The 19,555-nt window shown below is 41.1% G+C and overlaps 1 protein-coding gene across 1 annotated transcript; it reads right to left on the bottom strand.

Annotated features, from left to right (window-relative positions):
• Window positions 1-2,762: 2,762 nt before the first annotated feature.
• LOC135473362 (arrestin domain-containing protein 2-like) lies at window positions 2,763-17,696 on the bottom strand. Its single transcript, XM_064753213.1, has 7 exons — window positions 17,582-17,696; window positions 12,987-13,121; window positions 6,030-6,262; window positions 5,442-5,621; window positions 4,856-5,032; window positions 4,541-4,643; window positions 2,763-4,027 (listed from the first exon to the last, which is right to left on the bottom strand). The coding sequence occupies exons 1-7, from the start codon at window positions 17,694-17,696 to the stop codon at window positions 3,747-3,749; spliced, it is 1,224 nt and encodes a 407-aa protein (XP_064609283.1). The 3' UTR covers window positions 2,763-3,746.
• Between the last annotated feature and the right edge of the window lie 1,859 nt (window positions 17,697-19,555).

Genomic DNA, 19,555 nt, shown 5'->3' with positions numbered 1-19,555 from the left:
CGGCTTCAAGCAGTTAATCAAACTAGAAAGGAAGTATTTGTCTGGATGAATGAATGCTTGGGGTTTAGCGTCGAACAGTATTTGTTTGAAGGGGCCTCCGTGGCTCAGTTGGTTAGCGCGCTAGCGCAGCGTAATGACCAAGGAGTCTCTTACCAATGCGATCGCTGTGAGTTCAAGTCCAGCTCATGCTGGCTTCCTCTCCGGTCGTACGTGGGACGGTCTGTCAGCAACCTGCGGATGGTCGTGGGTTTCCCCCGGGCTATGCCCGGTTTCCACCCACCATATTGCCGGCCGCCGTCGTAAAAGTGAAATATTCTTGAGTACGGCGTAAAATGCCAATCAAATAAATAAGTAAATATTTGTCTGAAGGCTTTCACGAATACACATCATCAAAATGTCATTACAAAAGCATATGTTTCAAAACAAAAAGAAAAAACAACCAATCAGTCCCAATCCGTACTGAAAATGACTGTTTAATGTTTCATATTATTTTAACATCAAAAATATTGCAGACATACGTCATGTGAACACAAACAAATGACGAGGTTCAGGTGATTGTTAAAGAAGTACGATAAAGGGCTCGAATCGTCAACTGTCGTGCTGCAAGCACTGTGAGGTGAAGCTGATGTTGTGTTCTTTGCCAACACAGTGGTCAGGGTGTGAACATGTACAAGACGCATATCACAATGATTTGTCAAAAAGCGCTCTGTTGTTGATGTAATGGTCTAACCAACTGGCCGAGTATAACGTCTTTTGTATATTACTTTTATGATCTTCGATTGTCCATAGGTTATCTAATACCGATACCAATATCTATTAATGCAATTTTCCCCTTCCTGTACTACGTATCCAGTCTGGTAACTAACGGAAATAATCGATTATTTAGGAACTGAAATAAATATCAACATATAAGTTGCCACACGTATAACGAAGAAAATATGATATCTAAGTATTTAACACATGATACACTTAACACGTGAGACAGATATGACAGACAGGTCAACGTAACATGACTATAAAATCCATGACTGACTTACTGGAAAAAGTGAAATACAGATATGATTACTTGCTGGTCAACCTAGTCAGTGTTCTGGATATGACAATATTTTTAGAGCATTTTCTGTGCACGTCAGATCATGAAATGTAAACATGATTACAAAGTACTTCCTTTTATGTATTAAACATTTTTAGTGTTTTTTACCAGCCCCATGGTTCTTGAATAAATACATCACAGCACTATGAATTATTGTCCATTTTTCCACACATATTACATACCTGGCGGGACATTGTTAGGTTCATACCCTGATCTGAAAAGATACGGTTGTATTTGTGTAGAGAGCTTCTGTCAAGTAACAAATAAATCACAATCATTCCAAGCAGTGCACGTGTGAATATTCACAAAAATGCTGCATATGACAAAAAATAATATCTACAGTAACTCTTTCCGAAATAAGATACAGAACGATGCTATTACAATGTACTCAGCGAACATAAGGTTACTGATAGGTGAAATAGAACATAGAACACCTGCCGATGCCTTGCCGAATTCCGCCTCTTTTGGCACCTTATTGATGCTGGTCAGTGTTCAACTGTATATTTTAAAGCAGACTGTATCAAGTACCTTGTGTTTTCTCTATACAAATGGTGTGGTTTTTTCTACATGTAGATATAGACATTGGGTTTGTCTTCGACTTAGAAGTAAAACGATTGCTGGGTCAGTTAGATGGGCTTGGCCTAAAGACTATGACCATAAAACATCGCATATTTAAGTATGTAACCAAGTGTAATCAAATCGGTGAATATGCTGAGGATTTTAGTCCCCCTCATTCACACAATTTGCTTAACGAAGTGTGCCCTTTTCTCTCTATGGATGCTTATGCTATGACACAGCATCAGTAGAGTTGAGTGTTTCTTAGAAACCAAATTTAGGAAAAACTATTCCATTTGGAACATTTTTGACTAAATATTTCTTAGCAATGGATGTTTCTGACGGCTGAATGCCTCGCAATACGCAAGGGTTATCGCCTGCGCTAGAGCTGTTCGATCACTGTTATAACTTGGTTACGTAATAGACCGGAGGCTGATCAAACTCCTTTCGCTAATGGAAATAACTTACTTAATGACGCTCTTGCTTTATTTTGCGTATTATCCAGTTTCGAACGACAGTTCTTAGGACATGCATTGGCCTGGGAAATAATCTCGGTTTCTTTTTTGTTTGTTTTAGCCAGAAGGAATGATGCATGCAAGGCGACACCAAATTCAAAACCAACATTTGTGCAATCTAAATAAATTAGCACTATTCACGTCGGCTAGAAGTCCAGGAGAAAAACACGAACTTCGAAGTTATCAGTTTACATCGGACCATTTTCACTTTATATGAGTGAAAGTGAAAGTGAAATTGTGATTAAGTTATCTGGATTTCACTTTACTTTTGTGTCTTTTTTACAAAGTATAACAAACAACACATTAATATGACCCTCAAAGAACATGTGATATACACAACATATAGAATCAAGACTACAACCCTACCAAATCCCTAAACATTCTATCTTGTTTTCTTGTAAAACAACGATATTGGGTAGAAAACACAGAAACTGTTTTTAAACTGTTCACCTACAGACCCAGACTAAGACAAAATATAAGCCTTGTGTATCCCTAGAAGAACATTCTGGACTTTTGTGGACCAATTAATTACTTTTGATGCTAATAAAATGTTCTAAGCTCAGGGGCATTTTCCAGCAACGTCAAATGTGGTGCCCTAGATGCATGCAAGACTGTTCTACGCGGTAATTTATACATGCCAGAAACAGAAAGAAATTTGCACGTTTGCCCATGCTATATTTTAGCACTCATTCATTCTTAGCACATAATTAAGTCATGTATATTGGGTACGTTTATTTTTTGTAACGATTTTTGTGAGCTTTTCATAAAGATATGATAGAATATAAATCTACAAACACTTAAATACGTTGATTCTATGTCCTGTATGCTGTAGAGGTATATGCAAATTTCCAGAGCCTATGAAGCGGGAAACGCTATACCTGTTCTGTATGAAAGGAGAAGGAATAGTCTTTCTTGTTCTGTGATAGACGCTAATAACTTAGGCTCTCTCTGTCTCTACTACTTCTACCTTTGGCAGTACCCGAAATTTAAGTCTCAAAGGTGCGAACAACGAGTGACAAGTGGTGTATAACTCCCGTGTGCACTCGTACATGAGTGTCTTACACACCACTTATCACGTCGGCTGTCGGAGAAAATGGCCAATACGCAAAATAAAACACTCGCTGGCAACAAAAGCGCAAGTATGTAAGTACAATTATCTCCGTAGAAGATCCTCATGACGTTGATTGATCAAGTTTACCTTGTGTTACAATAGATGTGAGCCACATGTCAGAGTAAATAACATGGAGGATAGTTCAGTCAACTGAACATGTGTGTTTGTGCAAAGAAACAAGCATGTTCGCTTAATGATCTCAAGTTAAGGTGATCTCCTTTACAGCGTTGTCACATGAAAGAATTCAGGTTAACACTTGTGACACAACCAAAATCTGTGTTGATGAAAGTATCTTTGCATGATCCGTTTTTGCATGTTCGTTGTTTTTTCTTTTTCTCTGACGGGTTAACGCTCCTTACATTTGCTGGTTTCCGTTAGCACCCACCACTTGAAACGTTTCAATGTATCTCTGAGAATGAGGAATCCTCTGCGAATGTGCAGCAGGTTTGCCGAAAGTATATCTGATACTCCGTCACGCGCGAGATTCGGCGTGATCACTTCGTCCAATTAAAATAGCGCATTCGTCAGAATTATCTACGGGGTTCTCTCGCCCTCTGGCGGTAAAACTTTCTCTGCGGACAACACCGGGACTTTGTACTAAATTCACTACCATGCTCTTTTCACGTTCCAAGCGGTATGCTTTATACTTCGGACAAAATTTCCCTTGTCCATTTCCAGTTCCATTGGCGGTAACGTGCTTCTTTGAAGGTTCTGAACATGATTGCCTGCACTCTGGTAAACATGGACCCGACACTATATATAAAAAAGCAAAAAACAAATAAAGAAAAAACTTAATACAGCGAAATGTTTAAACAATAACGTATATAGTGTACTCTTCAATGTGTCTTTCTAGATAATGTTTTCAAAACTACATGAAGTGAGAAGTGCTGGTAAAGAGAGGAGACGTCTCGGAGACATAGAAAATAAAGTGGCCTTCATTGCTCAGTGCTACTTTTAAAAAGTTAGTGAAGCGTACTCCTTACAATACTCTAAATGTGGTCAAATTAAAAGTGCGGGGGAAAAATGTTAGGAAGGCCAGTATTTGTTGAGTTTTGGTAATTTGTTTCATTTTAAACTGTTGCGTTTACGGCTCAGTGTTATATGTTTTAAATAAGCATATACGGGTATATATGAATGATTCAGCCTTTAGATTGTTATACGCACTGTATAAACATAAGTTTATCTTCAACCACAGGTATATACCAGAGAATCTTGCACATAGTTATAATTGCTATCCCAAATGGCTGATGATGTTTCACGACTCACGTTCGTAAGTCCAGGAGGCGAATCCTAGGCTATAATCGGGAACTGACGTGACAAGAATAGGCACTGCGGCGTAAAGATCCGAGTCTGGAAACGACACTTCTAACTGCCAAAATACAAACACATTTAAAGTCAGATGATGTGACGAGAAATGCTACTAGGGTCTGGGAACGACACTTCCAACTGTTCAAAAACATTCGCACATTTAAACAATTAGATATTGTGACGAGAATAAGCATTTTGGTGTGTAAAGGTCCGAGTCCAGGAACGACACATATAGCTGCAAAATCAGATAACGATGAATTCATCAATTCTCACCGAGACACAATATGCTATTGTGATAAGCTGATTCGTGTCCACAACGCTTGGACAAGATGGCGGAACGACTAAACTGTCGTCTTTCCACTTCCGGCACAGTCCTGGTCGGATTGTGTCCGCTAACTTGGATGTTGCCATAGTAACGGTGTATCGATGAACTCCTCCGTACGTCACCAACTATAATGCAATACAATACTAGCGTAAATACATTTTAAGTAGGTTGAGCCATAATTGGCGGCAATGTACAGTAGTTGATCAATTATTATTATTATATTTACGACAAAAATATATAATACAACCCTGCAAAATCGATATGTACCCATGTATCTGTTGGATGTGCAGGTGCGTCTTGTTTTGTAAGTACGCATAAAGCGATACGTGAGTCTGTTTAACACGCATTGCTATGCGGAAAACTATACGTGTATCTTACAGTTATGGCAAATGTGTGTTCAACTTCTGCTCTCTAGTTATACCAAAACACTTAGGTGTAACTGTTTTATCTGCTAGACATGTTGGACATGTTAGAAATTATACATATATCTGTTTGATTTGCATGGTAATTGGGGGATAAGCACCCTGCATGTACCTGTTTGATTTGTAAGGAACACTGTCCGCATCGCTTCACGGACACATTGTCCACATTAGCAGTGACACACAAAGCTTCTCCTGGGACATAAAAACGCTTAGGCAGAGACACCGAACAGGAAATCCTTCCAGGCCGGCAACATGCTCCTCTCACAGTTCTCTCGGCATGGTCTTCAAGCATCTGGTCAGCGATGAACAGAAAGGTGTCGTCAAAACATTGAAACAACAGCGTACAATCCACTTGCGGTATTGACATTCCAACGACGACAATTTTGCCAATCTGAGATACAGGTAGTGGGAAATGATAAAGAAGATCGAAAAAACAAAATAGTTGTCTTTAATGTTGAATGCAGAGTGGTCTCTAGCTTGTGATGTGGTGAAATCTTACATTAGTAAATGGAGATAGCCACTGATTTCAGTGTGTCAATTTTGTCCAGTTCATAATTTTGGTGCGAAGATACCCGATGGCGAGAAATCTTGCCCATTTACATATTCAAAAATGGCATAACCCTGTGGTGCTTTCTGAATGTCATTTGTGGATCAGTGTGAGTGGGTGACAAGGTACAAGTGTGGAGTGGGTGACACATACCTCTCTGAGCGATTCCTTGCGAAGATCGAGCTCCCGCAGAACTGTGAACAAGTTTTCTGTACATAAGTGCTCTCCATCTGGTCGGATGACCAGCCCCTGCATGCGGTATCGCACCCACCCGTCTATACCCTCAAATGAACATGGCACGTTGCTGGGCAGGCGGTATTGAAAAGGGAACGAGTGTTTTCCGGCCGGTAAAACTTCTCTCGTCTCCCAACCAATCTGTTGAGACACTGAATACAACAAAATATATGTAAAAGTGTTTTAGACTATGTACGGATATTTTCTTAAGTTGTTGATTGGTAAAACCAAAATTTGACAATCCTAACGGAAACCGTAACGAGACCAGAAAAATGGACCTGGATGCCAGATATATCTGCTCACAACATTACGATGACTCAGCAATTAAGAGAGTCAGCAGACCGAAGATACCATATGAGCATGTATAGGGTGATATAGTATAAGAAACCATGATCACACTCGGTTATCTCCCCCCAGATCCGAGATTTTGGAGAAAGAAGAGATAATCTGATTGATTATAGAAGCATCAAGGACATTTGCATATATTCTCATTCTGCACCGTATGTTCTTTACTTATCTTATAGAAGATTAATGCAAATGGATCAGACTTTATACGATTACTCCGCACGTGCCGCCAAATGCTGTAAATTGTGCATTAGGTATAACTATTTTAAATAAACGGACACATATCTGGGTAGCTTCTTTGACACATAAAAATATAATGGTAAATAATTAAAGCTAAGGAGCAAGGAGAAATCCCAGCGTGCCAAATATGAGGAGGTTGAAAAGTGGTTATAGCTTCTACTCTTATTTAACACTGATAAAGTGTACTCCGGGAGCGATCGGTTAATCAGCGCGGACGTCATTAGGCTCAGTGTTTAAGGCACTGTGGATCCCCTACCTCAACCTGTGAGGTAAAAATCATATCGAGCTGAACCTTTCGATCAGATCTTAACGTGTCACTTCGATTAATGCTAAATTACAAGAGAGTAAATAGATAAGGTGAGATGACATCAACGCTCTCATGTGGTGTGGAAGGGTGCATCCAGCATCAGGCTTACATGCAATTTAGAATAAAAGGATGCTTATTATGTGGGTGTTTTGGGTGATTCGAGTGCTTAGGATTAAACACTGCAGGCCTTGCTGTATACATGCACACGTAGGGCGACTGTGATGCATATATGTCAAAGTTCAGTGGCGTCGTCACATACAAAGTTATGCTCAGTCTTCCAAAGTGAGGGAGGAATTCTGATAATATAACAATGGATATGTGCTTACATTCTTCAAACATGACGGCGTACCTTTTGTGAGATTTGTACCCATAACAAAACCCACATCGGTTATAGGACTATTAACACCTAGGCCATATAGCTAGTGTCACGTCTGGCGGTGATATACATGTAATTAAATTGTCTAGCCATTTTTCTAAGAATGTTTTTTCTTTTTTTCAGCCATCTCATTTTCTTAACTGCGGCCAAAATACGAAACAGTTCTGCACAATAGTGCCGTGGAGTAATGCATAATATATGCAGACTCCGTTGCGATGATTGCAAAAGGATATGTATACGTCTTGGTATCTAGTTCCTCTCATTCATCGACGCTGGTATTGATTTATAAGTCCACTGCACGCGCTTCAAGCTGCCAATATTATAAAAGCAGCGAACAAACTGCAAATTATATTATATTTACAGTTACCTGAACGTTCAGCGTAATGACACGGGAGCCTCTCACCAATGCGGTTGCAGTGAGTTCAAGTCTAGCTCATGCTGGCTTCCTCTCCGGTTGTGCGTGGGAAGGCCTGGCAGCAGCCTGCGGATGGTCGTGGGTTTCCCCCGGGCTGTGCCCGGTTTCCACCCACCATAATGCTGGCCGCCGTCGTATAAGTGAAATATTCTTGATCACGGCGTTAAGCACCAATCAAATAAATAAATAAATAAACCATGTGACAAGAGTGTGTATGTAAAATATTTGCATATTTGAGAATCAGTGCAGTATGCAAGGTATCTACTTCCAAAAACATTAATCACTCGGTAAAAGGAGTTCTTTGTTTTTAGGCTTTTTACTCTAGATAATAATAGTCCAGCTTATGTGGGTAAGGTCTAAAAATACGTAAAACCATAATGATCAGTGGACAAAAGTGGTAGCAATGTGATTTGTAGCATCTGATCACATATAGTCGCTAGTGTACAGAGGTAAACCAGGTTGTCCATATCTAGATTGAGCGATGTTATAAAAGTGACGTGGAGTGGCAAATTCGGATTGTGTGAAGCTGTTGGTCAATAATACTATGTTGGCCAATGCAGGTGTGATCAATGTATTACTGATATTATATTTGACATAGCCATGGATGGACCAGTAGCATCTGGTTGTGGCCTACTTATTGTCCGTGAGCAGATGTATTTGTATTATATCTACCGGTCAATACGAGCACTGCATAAGCACGCATCTCTAGGTCAATACACGCATGTATATGGTCATTCACCAGTGGTCATTGTGCGTCTTCTACTAATGTGTTGCTGATACCAACGGCGCTGCGCTTATATCGCTGGATTTTCTAACACACACAAACATGGTTGTTTCCATTATATTCGACACTCCGGTTGAACAATCGATAATGCCGCCTATATGTAGACCAGCCAAATTCTTCATATCGGAACAAGCGAGTTGTTGGAAGTCACGGCCAGAAGATAGAGGAAATGAGATGGGTGGATGCCGGGGCCAGTTCAGATGAAATCGGCTGAGTGGGAGGGAGGCTAATTTGCCTGAGTTGGGCCGCGCCAACTTTTTCTATACTGACATGATAACCCCTAAGATTAGCTGATTCTTCCAAATCTAAGTAACGAGCTATAAAGAAAACATCGGGGCCAGTTGGGACGTCATTGAGACTAATCTTCTCAGTATGTTCATAGCAAAGTTTGGATAGATCTGGCCAGCGCTCTGGTATCTCTTAGGAATGTACATAGTTGATGATTCATTTTCCTCCAGTTTGGGTATCATTGTCTTTAAAAGAATCCAAGTACTGATGGTTTTACGGTACAAGGACAGTGTTGCTTGTAACCATTCGCAAACAGAAATGGTAATCTGTTTGCATAAATACAGTACGCTGTACCTACTGGACTAGTGGGGTTTGAGGGTAGAATTGTGGGGTTCAATGGAAGAATATTGGGGTTCGAGGATATATATTGCATGAATGTGGGTCCAATTAGATAACCCGAGAACAGCAGAGTCTCAGAGGAGAACAGTGACTTTCAGTGGGAGAGTTACAGTGTTCGTATGGGAAAATGGGAGAAAAGTTGCGATTCAAAGATGACTAATGGGGGTACTGTAACGGTGGGGCCTGAGCCACAATAGTGGAGCCCTATGAGAGAACAGCGTGGCCCTAAGAGAGAACAGCAAGGCCCGAAGAGAGAATAGTCAGGCCCTGGGAGAGAAAAAAAGAGGCTCTTTCACAGAATAGTAGGGTCCTATGAGAGAATAGTGTGGTTCGAGGAGAGAATAATTAGGCCCTATGAGAGAGCGTTAATATTGGTGTCAATGGACAGAATAGTGGTTTTAAAGGACGGAATAGTGGCGTTAATGAACGCAGTAGTGACGTTAATGGAGAGAAGAGTGGTGTTAATGGACGGGATAGTGACGTTGATGAACAAGATTGGCGTTAATGGACAGGATAGTGACGTCAATGAACAGAAGAGTGGCGTTAATGGACGGAATAATGGCGTTAATGGACAGAAGAGTGGCATTAATGGACGGAATAGTGGCGTTAATGGACAGAAGAGTGGCGTTAATGGCCGGAAGAGTGGCTTTAATGGACGGAATAATGGCTTTAATGGACGGAAGAGTGGCGTTAATGGACGGAAGAGGGGCGTTAATGGACGGAATAGTGGCGTTAAGAGGCAAAGTAGTGGGATTCCAGGTAGCTCTACCAGATGAATGGATTGTATCCATTTGTCATGTATATCTCTTAACTCGGCTCTGTCTTTGCTCACATATGTATAGCCGATGTGATGTGCTACAAACACCTACAATCATGGTTACTGACATATGTCTTTCTCAGGACAACATAACAGGCCATTCAGCACTCTCTAACACATCGCAATGGACGGAATAGTATCGTTAATGGACAGAAGAGCGGGCGTTAATGGACGGGATAGTGACGTTAATGGACAGAAAAGTGGCATTCTAGGTCGAACAATTGACCGTTCATGCATAATCTAGTTAAAGTTAATGCCAATCTACAGCTCTAATACATTGTTCGCAAGTTCCTGAACTACGGGGAAACGTTCGTTGGTTTAAATCATAATCCCGTCGAATGGGTCACGACTGTAATATATGCATAGATATAGAGAGCTTAGTGAAACGTTGAACAAGTGCCTTTGACGGCTACATGTAGGAAAATTCGGACGTATGGCGGGGAACCCCATTGCACATTCTCCGTAAGGCTAAGTCAACAGTGAAATTCATTTGCCTCAATCCAAGATGTCAAATACAGTAACCACAAGCTGTATAGAATTTCAGAATCTGTTCATTACGCTAGACAATGTCACCACAAGGAGTATGATTGCCAGATGTCACCCACTATGCATGTACGTCCAATAATGTGTTATAGAGCAAAGGTTAACAGGCGGTAACATGGAAATTGTCATGAAAGATAGACGTCAACAGGCTGAAATCCAATCTGAACGCAAATCGTTATGTGTGCTCAATTCTGTTGTAACAGTCATGGCAACTTTTAGATTGCTTACAGCACACAATATTTGCGCTCTTTTCAGGGAGTATGGGCTGATGCTGTTTTACTGAGCACTTCATCCACTGTTAAAAGTATGGACAAAACGGAATAAAACTACAGACCTGAAAATATGATGACACAACTCGGTGATAATACTCACGCCTCCTGCTTTAGAACAAGGCTGTAGCCTTCTCGTTTTCATCTAATAGTAGTATTCTAAAAGCAGCGGGTTAATGTTAACTAGAAATGAGGCATCCTGAGTGATATAAAACGCAAACCTTTCATTCATTATGGTCGGTCTTGATACTTTGGCTGTTGGTGGACTGTTCTAATCTCCATTAGGTAAAACGGTACAAATCGTTATCTACACCCAGGAGCGCACTTAATGCAACATAAATCTAAACTGCACGGTTCCAGTTTGAACAACTGACCGATCATGTATAATCTCGTTGAATTCAGTGCCAATGTACAGCAATGATATTTTGTTGAACTAGTTCCTGGACAGCGGAAAAAGTTTTTTTTTTTTTTTTTTTTTTTTTGATTGGTGTTTTACGCCGTACTCAAGAATATTTCACTTATACGACGGCGGCCAGCATTATGGTGCGTGGAAACCGGGCAGAGCCCGGAGGAAACCCACGACCATCCGCAGGTTGCTGGCAGACCTTCTCGCGTACGGCCGGAGAGGAAGCCAGCATGAGCTGGACTTGAACTCACAGCGACCGCATTGGTGAGAGACTCCTGGGTCATTACGCTGCGCTAGCGCTTTAACCGACTGAGCCACGGAGGCCCCCGGAAAAAGTTGGTTTAAATCATAATCGAGTTGAATGGCCTTTTGGCAGTCACTTCCAGCTCCCGTTGGAGTATTGTTCTAGCTTGTTCGTCAGCATGACGGTTTGCCTCTGTTGGGGCTAGTTAATAGTTAATAACTTCTAATAAATACAAGTACTAGCGATTTTTGGAAAATGTTTATAGGTGGACATAAAAGGCTTATGCAAACCTAATCGGAGGAAAGGGGACTATCATTTCTAAGTGGCATTTAGCACAGTGTTTTCCAGCGAGTTCTTGAGGTATAGTCACACAAACAGGCGTGATTTCATCTGCACCTGCTGTCATCTATGAAAACACGCTGTCGGCAGTTAAAATATGTTGTTTTTTAAAGACTTTTTTTGCAATTAAAGCATAAACAACCCACTTGGTAATTTGTACAGAAAGTATTACATCATAAATATTACATCAGGTGGGGTAAATTTGCAACCGTTTATGACTTTCATTTCGAGTATATCTATTTTAACAGAGCTTTTAACAGAACTGTGTATCGCTTTTATCAACACTGTACATGTAACAATTTGGGCTAATGCGCAGATGACTGAGGTAAAACACAGTTATTTGTTATGTTCTACCCATACTACATTACATTCTGATTTGCATATGAAGTTAAAAATACCTTGATGTTTGGGTCTATCCAATTTACATGACCGTGCAGTGTTATGCAAGAATAATTAACAATCAACTACGTACTAGCCCATCGGTCAGCTTAATGCACGGGATACATCAGCGTTCGTGTATTGGTCAAGAAAACCACATTATCGAGGGGTGAGAGATTAATTAGTTCCAAACAGCATGCCCCGAGCATACATGTAATAGGAGAGAGCGCTGTAGTATTATTGCATGTGAACACTGAGAGGTTCAAACATATCGAGAAATAACGAGAAAACCATAACACAGTAATAAAAATGAACTTAACAATTTTTGGTTCATATTTCGTCATGATGGTCACAACTGTAGCCAAAAGCGGTCAGGGACGGATGTAGGCCTGACAGAACAATGTATGCATATGTATGTTTGCTTGATGTTTTACGTCGTACTCAACCGTGTTTCAGTCGAATGACGACGGTGGGTCAATGGGTGCGTGTACATATAGTGTTTCTTCTTGTGGCTGGGCCATTCCATGTCGTCAACGTGCTGCCGCCACCGAGGTATCATGCCCAAGACATCTGACATGACACCCCACCCAGTCACATTATACTGACACTGGGCCAACATCATTGTTTCCTTGCCCGAACCTGTTAGTGCTGAGCGCTCTGCTAGGCAGTAACAAGTGCCATTTTAAAGTCTGACACAACCCGGGATAGATCCCAGACTTCTTGGCAGATATTAGGCCACCGAAGCACGGAAGAACATGATTTCACGTGAAGTAAAATCTCTCTCACCTTTTCCCCACAAACAGAATCGATCGTCAAAATAGATCTCCTCCTTCTCATGTTCCACTTCTGTCGACTTCGTCCCGCTGTATACCACTTCTCGCCAACTTGCGCGTGCGGTACCATGGAAACGAACTTCGACCCCTGTCAAATAACGGAAATCAAAGCATGTTGCAGTTGTAAGTTAACCAAATTGGCCATACCAGCGGTTTTACAGTTATGATTAATCGGTGAAATTACCTGACCATTACAACAGCTGTCAAGATGTAATGAAAGGCGTGGATGGATGGCAAGTGAAAATGCTTGGAAACCCTTTTTCGTCTATATATCATTCCACAAACAACACTAAAATGGTTTCTTATCTTCTGGAGTGATAAAAACGTGATGAAAGTGTACTTTCTTGTGTACTTCAACAAATCACGGTGTCAAATTTCACTGAGCCAGAGAGGACACCAAGATGAGCCACTCTTCAAACTCTGACAAGAATTTAAAAACAGTTAACTTTAAAAGTTAAAGTATAGCTGTCGTGTAGCAGTCTTGAAATAAACTGCCCAAATAGCACGTCGGGCGAGTAATCCACCAACAATAAAACAGGCGAGAAATCGCATTGTCTTTTTCCACTCATCGATTGAAAGGACATCCATTGAGTAAACGGGCAATGTTAAAGATGTCAAGTAAGATGTCAAAATTTTACCAATCGGACTATGGTGAAAAATAGTATGTCAAACACTTTACCGATCGGCCCAGGTTTAAAGACAGAACTTAAAGAACAGTTTGTCGTATGCCAAAATACAGTGTGCAATTCCCGTTCCTTCTACGAAATGTATTGCCGCATTCTCAAAAACACGGCAGAAGATCGCGTAGCTCAACTACGGCCGTCATAAATGATAGCTGTGCCATAATATGAGGTAATGTACACAGATCGTAAATCTTGTATGCATCCAAAATGTAGCATCTTCATTTCTTCATTTGTAGACTTGGGTTACACTGGGTGATCCTTCTCCAGTCTGGTCTTTGTCCTTTAAACCAGGTTGGAGAAGACAGAATGAGAGATGAGTTCATAGATGTCAAGGCTATGTGATCATATATTATATTGGTCCTCACCAGCAAATGTCAGTTCAAACCTGAATTGAATGCCTCAGCGAAAGACTATATTACAGCCTGAAAAAGAACTAAACTGTGTTCGAATTATGATCAGCTAACCTTCCATGTTACAGAACTAGAGAGCTTTCCCTTTCTTTCTATGCTCAGGAAGCATAGTTTGTATGGAGTTATGTAGATACAGATATGGTGACAACAGAACTAGAGGAAAAGATTCATGAAAGTGAGACCTTAGTGAAGCTAAAAGCTAAAACTAAGACGCAATGTTTGTTTATAAGTGTTTATCAGGGCACTGTTGGCACAACTTTTTAATCCACCGGACCGCTCTCGTATAAATGAAAAAAAAAAATCTGGGTATGATACATATCGGATCTTAAATTCCATTAATAAATTCAATTCATCCCCTAGTTTCTTTCATAAATAGGGACATGTTTCATTCATCTGTAGAAGTAATATTGTTATATATACGTCATAAAATCAGAATTACCCATTCATTATCTAGGGAAGTGGAAGTCAAGGTAAAATAAAATGGTGCTTTCATTTCCTGTTCCGGAGCCAGGTGGTAAGTTTTCAGAGATGACCTAATAACAAACTATTCAAAGTGTCGTCTGGCCCTAAACATTCATTTATAAATGCCTCATTTTTATAGCTCCCCTTCCGTCGCTTCACCGGCTCCCCTCTCATCGCTTCATTGACTCTCCTGTCGTCGCTTCATCGACTACCCTCTCGACGCTTCATCGACTCCCCTGTCGTCGCTTCATCGGCTCCCCTCTCGTCGCTTCATCAGCCTCCCTGCCGTCGCTTCATCGACTCCCCTGTCGTCGCTTCATCGGCTCCCCTCTCGTCAATTCATCAGCCTCCCTCTCGTCGCTTCTTCGGCTCCCCTGCCGTCTCTTCATTACATCGTTCCGACAATCCAGCGCATCATTCTGTTTCTCGCTTGCATCCTCCAACTCCCCCCCCCCCCCCCAATGTTAGCTGGGCTGATAAGAGATGGCCTTTCTCGGCCGTCGCATGTATCAGTTCTACGGAATATGTACGGCCGTAGCCCCAGGATTAGTGTAATAAAACACGTCACTTAGATACCTCGCGCTGTCCCTCTTGGACGACATCTGTGAAAAACTCACCAGAAAAATAGAGTAAACGCGACTGGCGAATTGTCCGAGTTTTAAAATCAATATTCCATGACGTAAATGGAAAGCATTAAAGAGTATACATGATTTAACAAATGCTGCAAAGCGAGTGTGTTTTTAAGGAACTAGTCTTTGATATTTCAAATCGCTAACCTGAGAGAAAGGATAATTTGCTTTTTATGTGGCTGACGTCTTGTGCTGAGCTCAAAACATTTAAATTACTCCAAAGGTGGACAAAATAAATTAGATCAAGAAAAAAACAGTGCACTTATCTAAGCATTGCTCTACAGAAACCTGCATTTTTTAAGAACTACAGGCTAGCCGGTGACAGGTGGAATCGGAAATGGTAATCTCAATTGTGAACGGGCTATGGATTGCAGCGAGAGATGACTTTACCCAGTCAAGGAAACAAACATCACTTAAAATTTATAACACATAATATGCGATTTGCCATAACAAATATTCCAAAGCACCAGCCGACACTTCATACTTAGCTCTGGTGAAATATTGATTTTTAATGTCCCTCAACTGAGATTTTCTAAGACTCACGTAGCCACGATGTTGGAGTTTTATCTTGTTCAACACTAAATGCGACACAAAAAGACATCAGAGCTATCTCCACTGCCCTTTACCACGAATAGTGCGGAAGCGACATCTAAATACATGTAAGTATGAGCATCTACTAGCACACGCAAAACACCTGGATGCATGTAGGTGTATCTTCTGAAAAGCACACACGAAAACACTGGATGTGTATCTTTTGAACAGCACACGCGAAACAACTGGATGCATGTGGGTGTATCTTCTCACACGTGACAACTAGATACATGTAAGTGCGAGTATATCGTGAACAGCACAGGCGAAACAATTGAATGCTTTCAGGTGTATTTTTGAAAAGCACACACGCAAAAATTGGATACATGTCTTCTGAACACCACACGCGCCACACTTAGATACATGTGTGAAACTGGAACAAGCCGCACCTCTCACTCGTGGGAACAGTTTCTACAACTTTAGGCATAAGAACAAGATGAACAGCACATTTCTGAGAACCATAAGAACGGGGGCAAACTGAGGGTCGTCTCTATATCATTTGTGTGAGAATCGTCCCTTTTGCATGTTTATTTCTTTTATTCATTTTTCCCTAGTCTTTAGACTGTTTTATATATCTCCCGCATGGGAACCATCTGTTCATCATGCGTGTGAGAACAGCACATGCATCACACATGTTAAACGGTGTTTAAAGTACGCGTTTGACATTCGTCTTTAAACAGGCATGTGGGAATAGTTCTTAAATACCGCGTGTAAAATTTGTAATTATAGCACTCGTGTGAGAACAGTCTGTACAGCACTCGTATGAGAACTGTCTGTTCCAGACTGTGAAGGCTTTCTTGCGATGGCTGTATCTTCATTTAAGTTCTATCGCTTCCTCTGTGCTACACAGAGTATCCTGTACTACAACTGGATGGTCGTTGGTTTCCCCCGGGGTCTGTCGGGTTTCGTCCCACCATAATGCTGGCCGCCGGCGTATAAGTGAAATATGACGTAAATCAACAATCAAATAAATAAATAAAATATGGCAACTACTATTAAATAGCTTTGACTTAGAGAACGGTGAAACGGATCTATCATTGTACAACAACTCAGGGAATGCCTAACTGATTTGACCTGAAACGGAGGAGGATGCCACGCCCTAATATCCTGGATGGAAATCTAGGTGCGTGCCAGTGACGCATTCATCAGAAAAATTGTACAAAGAATGTGTCCTGAATGCCTGATTAATTGTAAGGCGCAATATATTATTCTCTTGCATCCGGTGCTACAGCATAAATCCATAATGCTTACAGAGACTGGTTAATGAAATCTCACTCATATTGGCAGAGAGTGGGGAAAAAGACAGACTAGTCAGGCATGCTAGGCACTGTTTATAGAATGTCAGCCATAAAACTGGATATGGCTATAACGCTCGATTTTGCCCTATATTATAGCAATGGAGCTGAAAGCTTGCCAATGTTCACTACATAATCGCGATTCAAAAAATGATTTTTTTTTTTGATGATCAAGGTTTACAAAAACCGCCAATAAATGTCGGTATTGGAGGATTTTAATATATCGGTATATATGTACATTGTATATCACAAACGGTAAAGAGTCCGCTACGTAGTAGGATCGGACGTGTTATTTCAGGTATGCTTTAGACTTATATGTATGTGACCTGCTTTACGATTTCACAAAGCATACACATGATTAATAATGTTGGCCATATTCTTCAATGGACGAGACACGTCATAGGGACAAATCAGGCGACAACACCAAAATATTTTCCTTTGGTCACAACAGGACATTAAGGCAATAAATAAATATACGTACCAGCTACTAATATGGGAGATGTGAGCACAAGACATAATGCTCCTCTAATCCGGCTGCCACCTTGGAAAACTGCCTCCGCTTGTTGAAGATTGAACGTTACGAAAGGAGCGGTCATGATAGGCGCTTGGACAACCATTCACCTCTTTAAGCAGCTTCGATTTCTTCTGACCTGTACTTCCATTAGAATCCATATCGAGTACATGGAGCACAAGGATAGCACCGCGCCATCTCTATCAACAACGAAGGAATATTTTTGCTCACAGACTGTGTACCCAGCGACTCACTCAGGCAGTGCTCCAAGCTGACCCAAAGCAGAACCTAGTGTCGCAACGAAACACAGATTGACAACCCATCAGCAGGCTTCCTGTGATCTGTACGAATTTGTCAAATAGGTGTAGTCTTCGGATATCAGACGACGTTGCCATAGAAACCCGCAGTGAAGTAGGCAGGTGTAAGAGGCTGTGGTCATAGACGAGGATGTGAATGTACCGTCAATTTAAGAATTACGCACCGCAGCGGCTGTGCGTACAGTGTCTCCACGATGAATACACGTATACATCTATAGACTATGGAAGCTCCAACGCCAGTGGTGCAGCCATGGAATCCCGGGGAGCTGGCTGGTGTTACAAGTGTTACCTTGTCCCTGAAGGCGCCGTTACCACTCAGCGATGAAGGAGTCTAGCTGGCATCACTAAATATAGCCTGAATGGTGTGCGCAACGAATTCTGCCCGACCAAATCTATTGATTCCGAGCAGTCTGAGAATGGTAGATAGCGCAACTGGGAGAGATGCGACACATTTTGCTCTTATGGTTCGACAGCGTACTGGTTGAAGGAGCCTACGTTTTCGCCTGGCTTCGATACGTTAGAATTTAAGCTCTCAGTCAAGTTACATGTACGTGTAGCAACAGGCAAACAAGAAATCATCTGTCTCTCCGAACAATCGCGCGACATAAGTAGCTGATACACTTTCGTCTCATTATATGTCTATTAACGTAACTAACATCATATGTAAGAACGTATCCATGCAATTGGAAAACTGTTTACTCTTTTGATTGGTGATAAACGTAGTATTTAAGATTTGTTCACCTTAACTTCATTAGTCAGGTGAGTGAGTAGAGTGGAGTAGGAAACTCCCTACTGCCTCTCGCTGCCTCTCGAGTGCAACTGTGTGTTATTCACCGCTTTAATTTCTTATGTAAGAACATATCCATGCAATTGCAAAACTATTTACTCATTTGATTGGTGATAGTATTTAAGATTTGTTCAGCTTTACTTCATTAGTCCGGTGAGTGAGTAGAGGGGTGTATGAAGCTGGCAGGTTAGCACCCTAGAGAACTCGCTGCACCATGCCTTGTAAACCACTTGGCTGAGCAGGCGTGGACTGGATTTGAACTTGCGACCTCGATGGTCAAACCGTCAAATTTTAGAAAACGTCATCCGTTGCTTCCCTGCATCATTCGTTGTTGTAGAAAAAGTGTTTGTACAGCATTTAGCTGTGCGAAGACATGAATTCCATATAAAATGTACTTTGTCAGTCACTAGGATTGTACTGCATTTGCCGGTAGGGTTCTGATAAAAAAAAATATCAAAATTATTACAAATGCGTTTTAATCGATCATTTATTTGTTGTAACCTTAGACATTCATAACATAACTGGATCAAACCCGAGTCGCGGCTTACTAAAGATTTTTTGAAAAGGTATTTGTTGCTGTCTTGCTTGCTGCTCAGCATCGATAGGTTTATAAGACACACATCGAGTGACTCCTCGTCGTCCATATAAGTCCAAGTATACATGCCGCACATGCATACATACATGCCGCACATGCTTACATACATGCCACACATGCATACATACATGCCGCACATGCATACATACATGCCGCACATGCATACATACATGCCAGTATCGTACATCATGTAAAAAAGTACTGAAAATATACTCTATATACACTTCCAGGGACATTCACTAAAC

Source organism: Liolophura sinensis, chromosome 8 (assembly GCF_032854445.1).
Source record: "Liolophura sinensis isolate JHLJ2023 chromosome 8, CUHK_Ljap_v2, whole genome shotgun sequence".
Lineage (NCBI taxonomy): Eukaryota > Metazoa > Mollusca > Polyplacophora > Chitonida > Chitonidae > Liolophura > Liolophura sinensis.
Note: the sequence above shows the minus strand (reverse complement) of the source record. Positions and strands in the feature narration are given on the sequence as shown.

Coding starts and splice junctions, on each gene's coding strand:
- LOC135473362 (XM_064753213.1), bottom strand. CDS start 17,696: ATGACCGCTCCTTTCGTAACGTTCAATCTTCAACAAGCGGAGGCAGTT. Junction 13,122..17,581: donor ATCTCCCATATTAGTAGCTG/GTACGTATATTT, acceptor GTTATTTGACAG/GGGTCGAAGTTCGTTTCCAT. Junction 4,028..4,540: donor CGCCTCCTGGACTTACGAAC/GTGAGTCGTGAA, acceptor TTTTATATATAG/TGTCGGGTCCATGTTTACCA.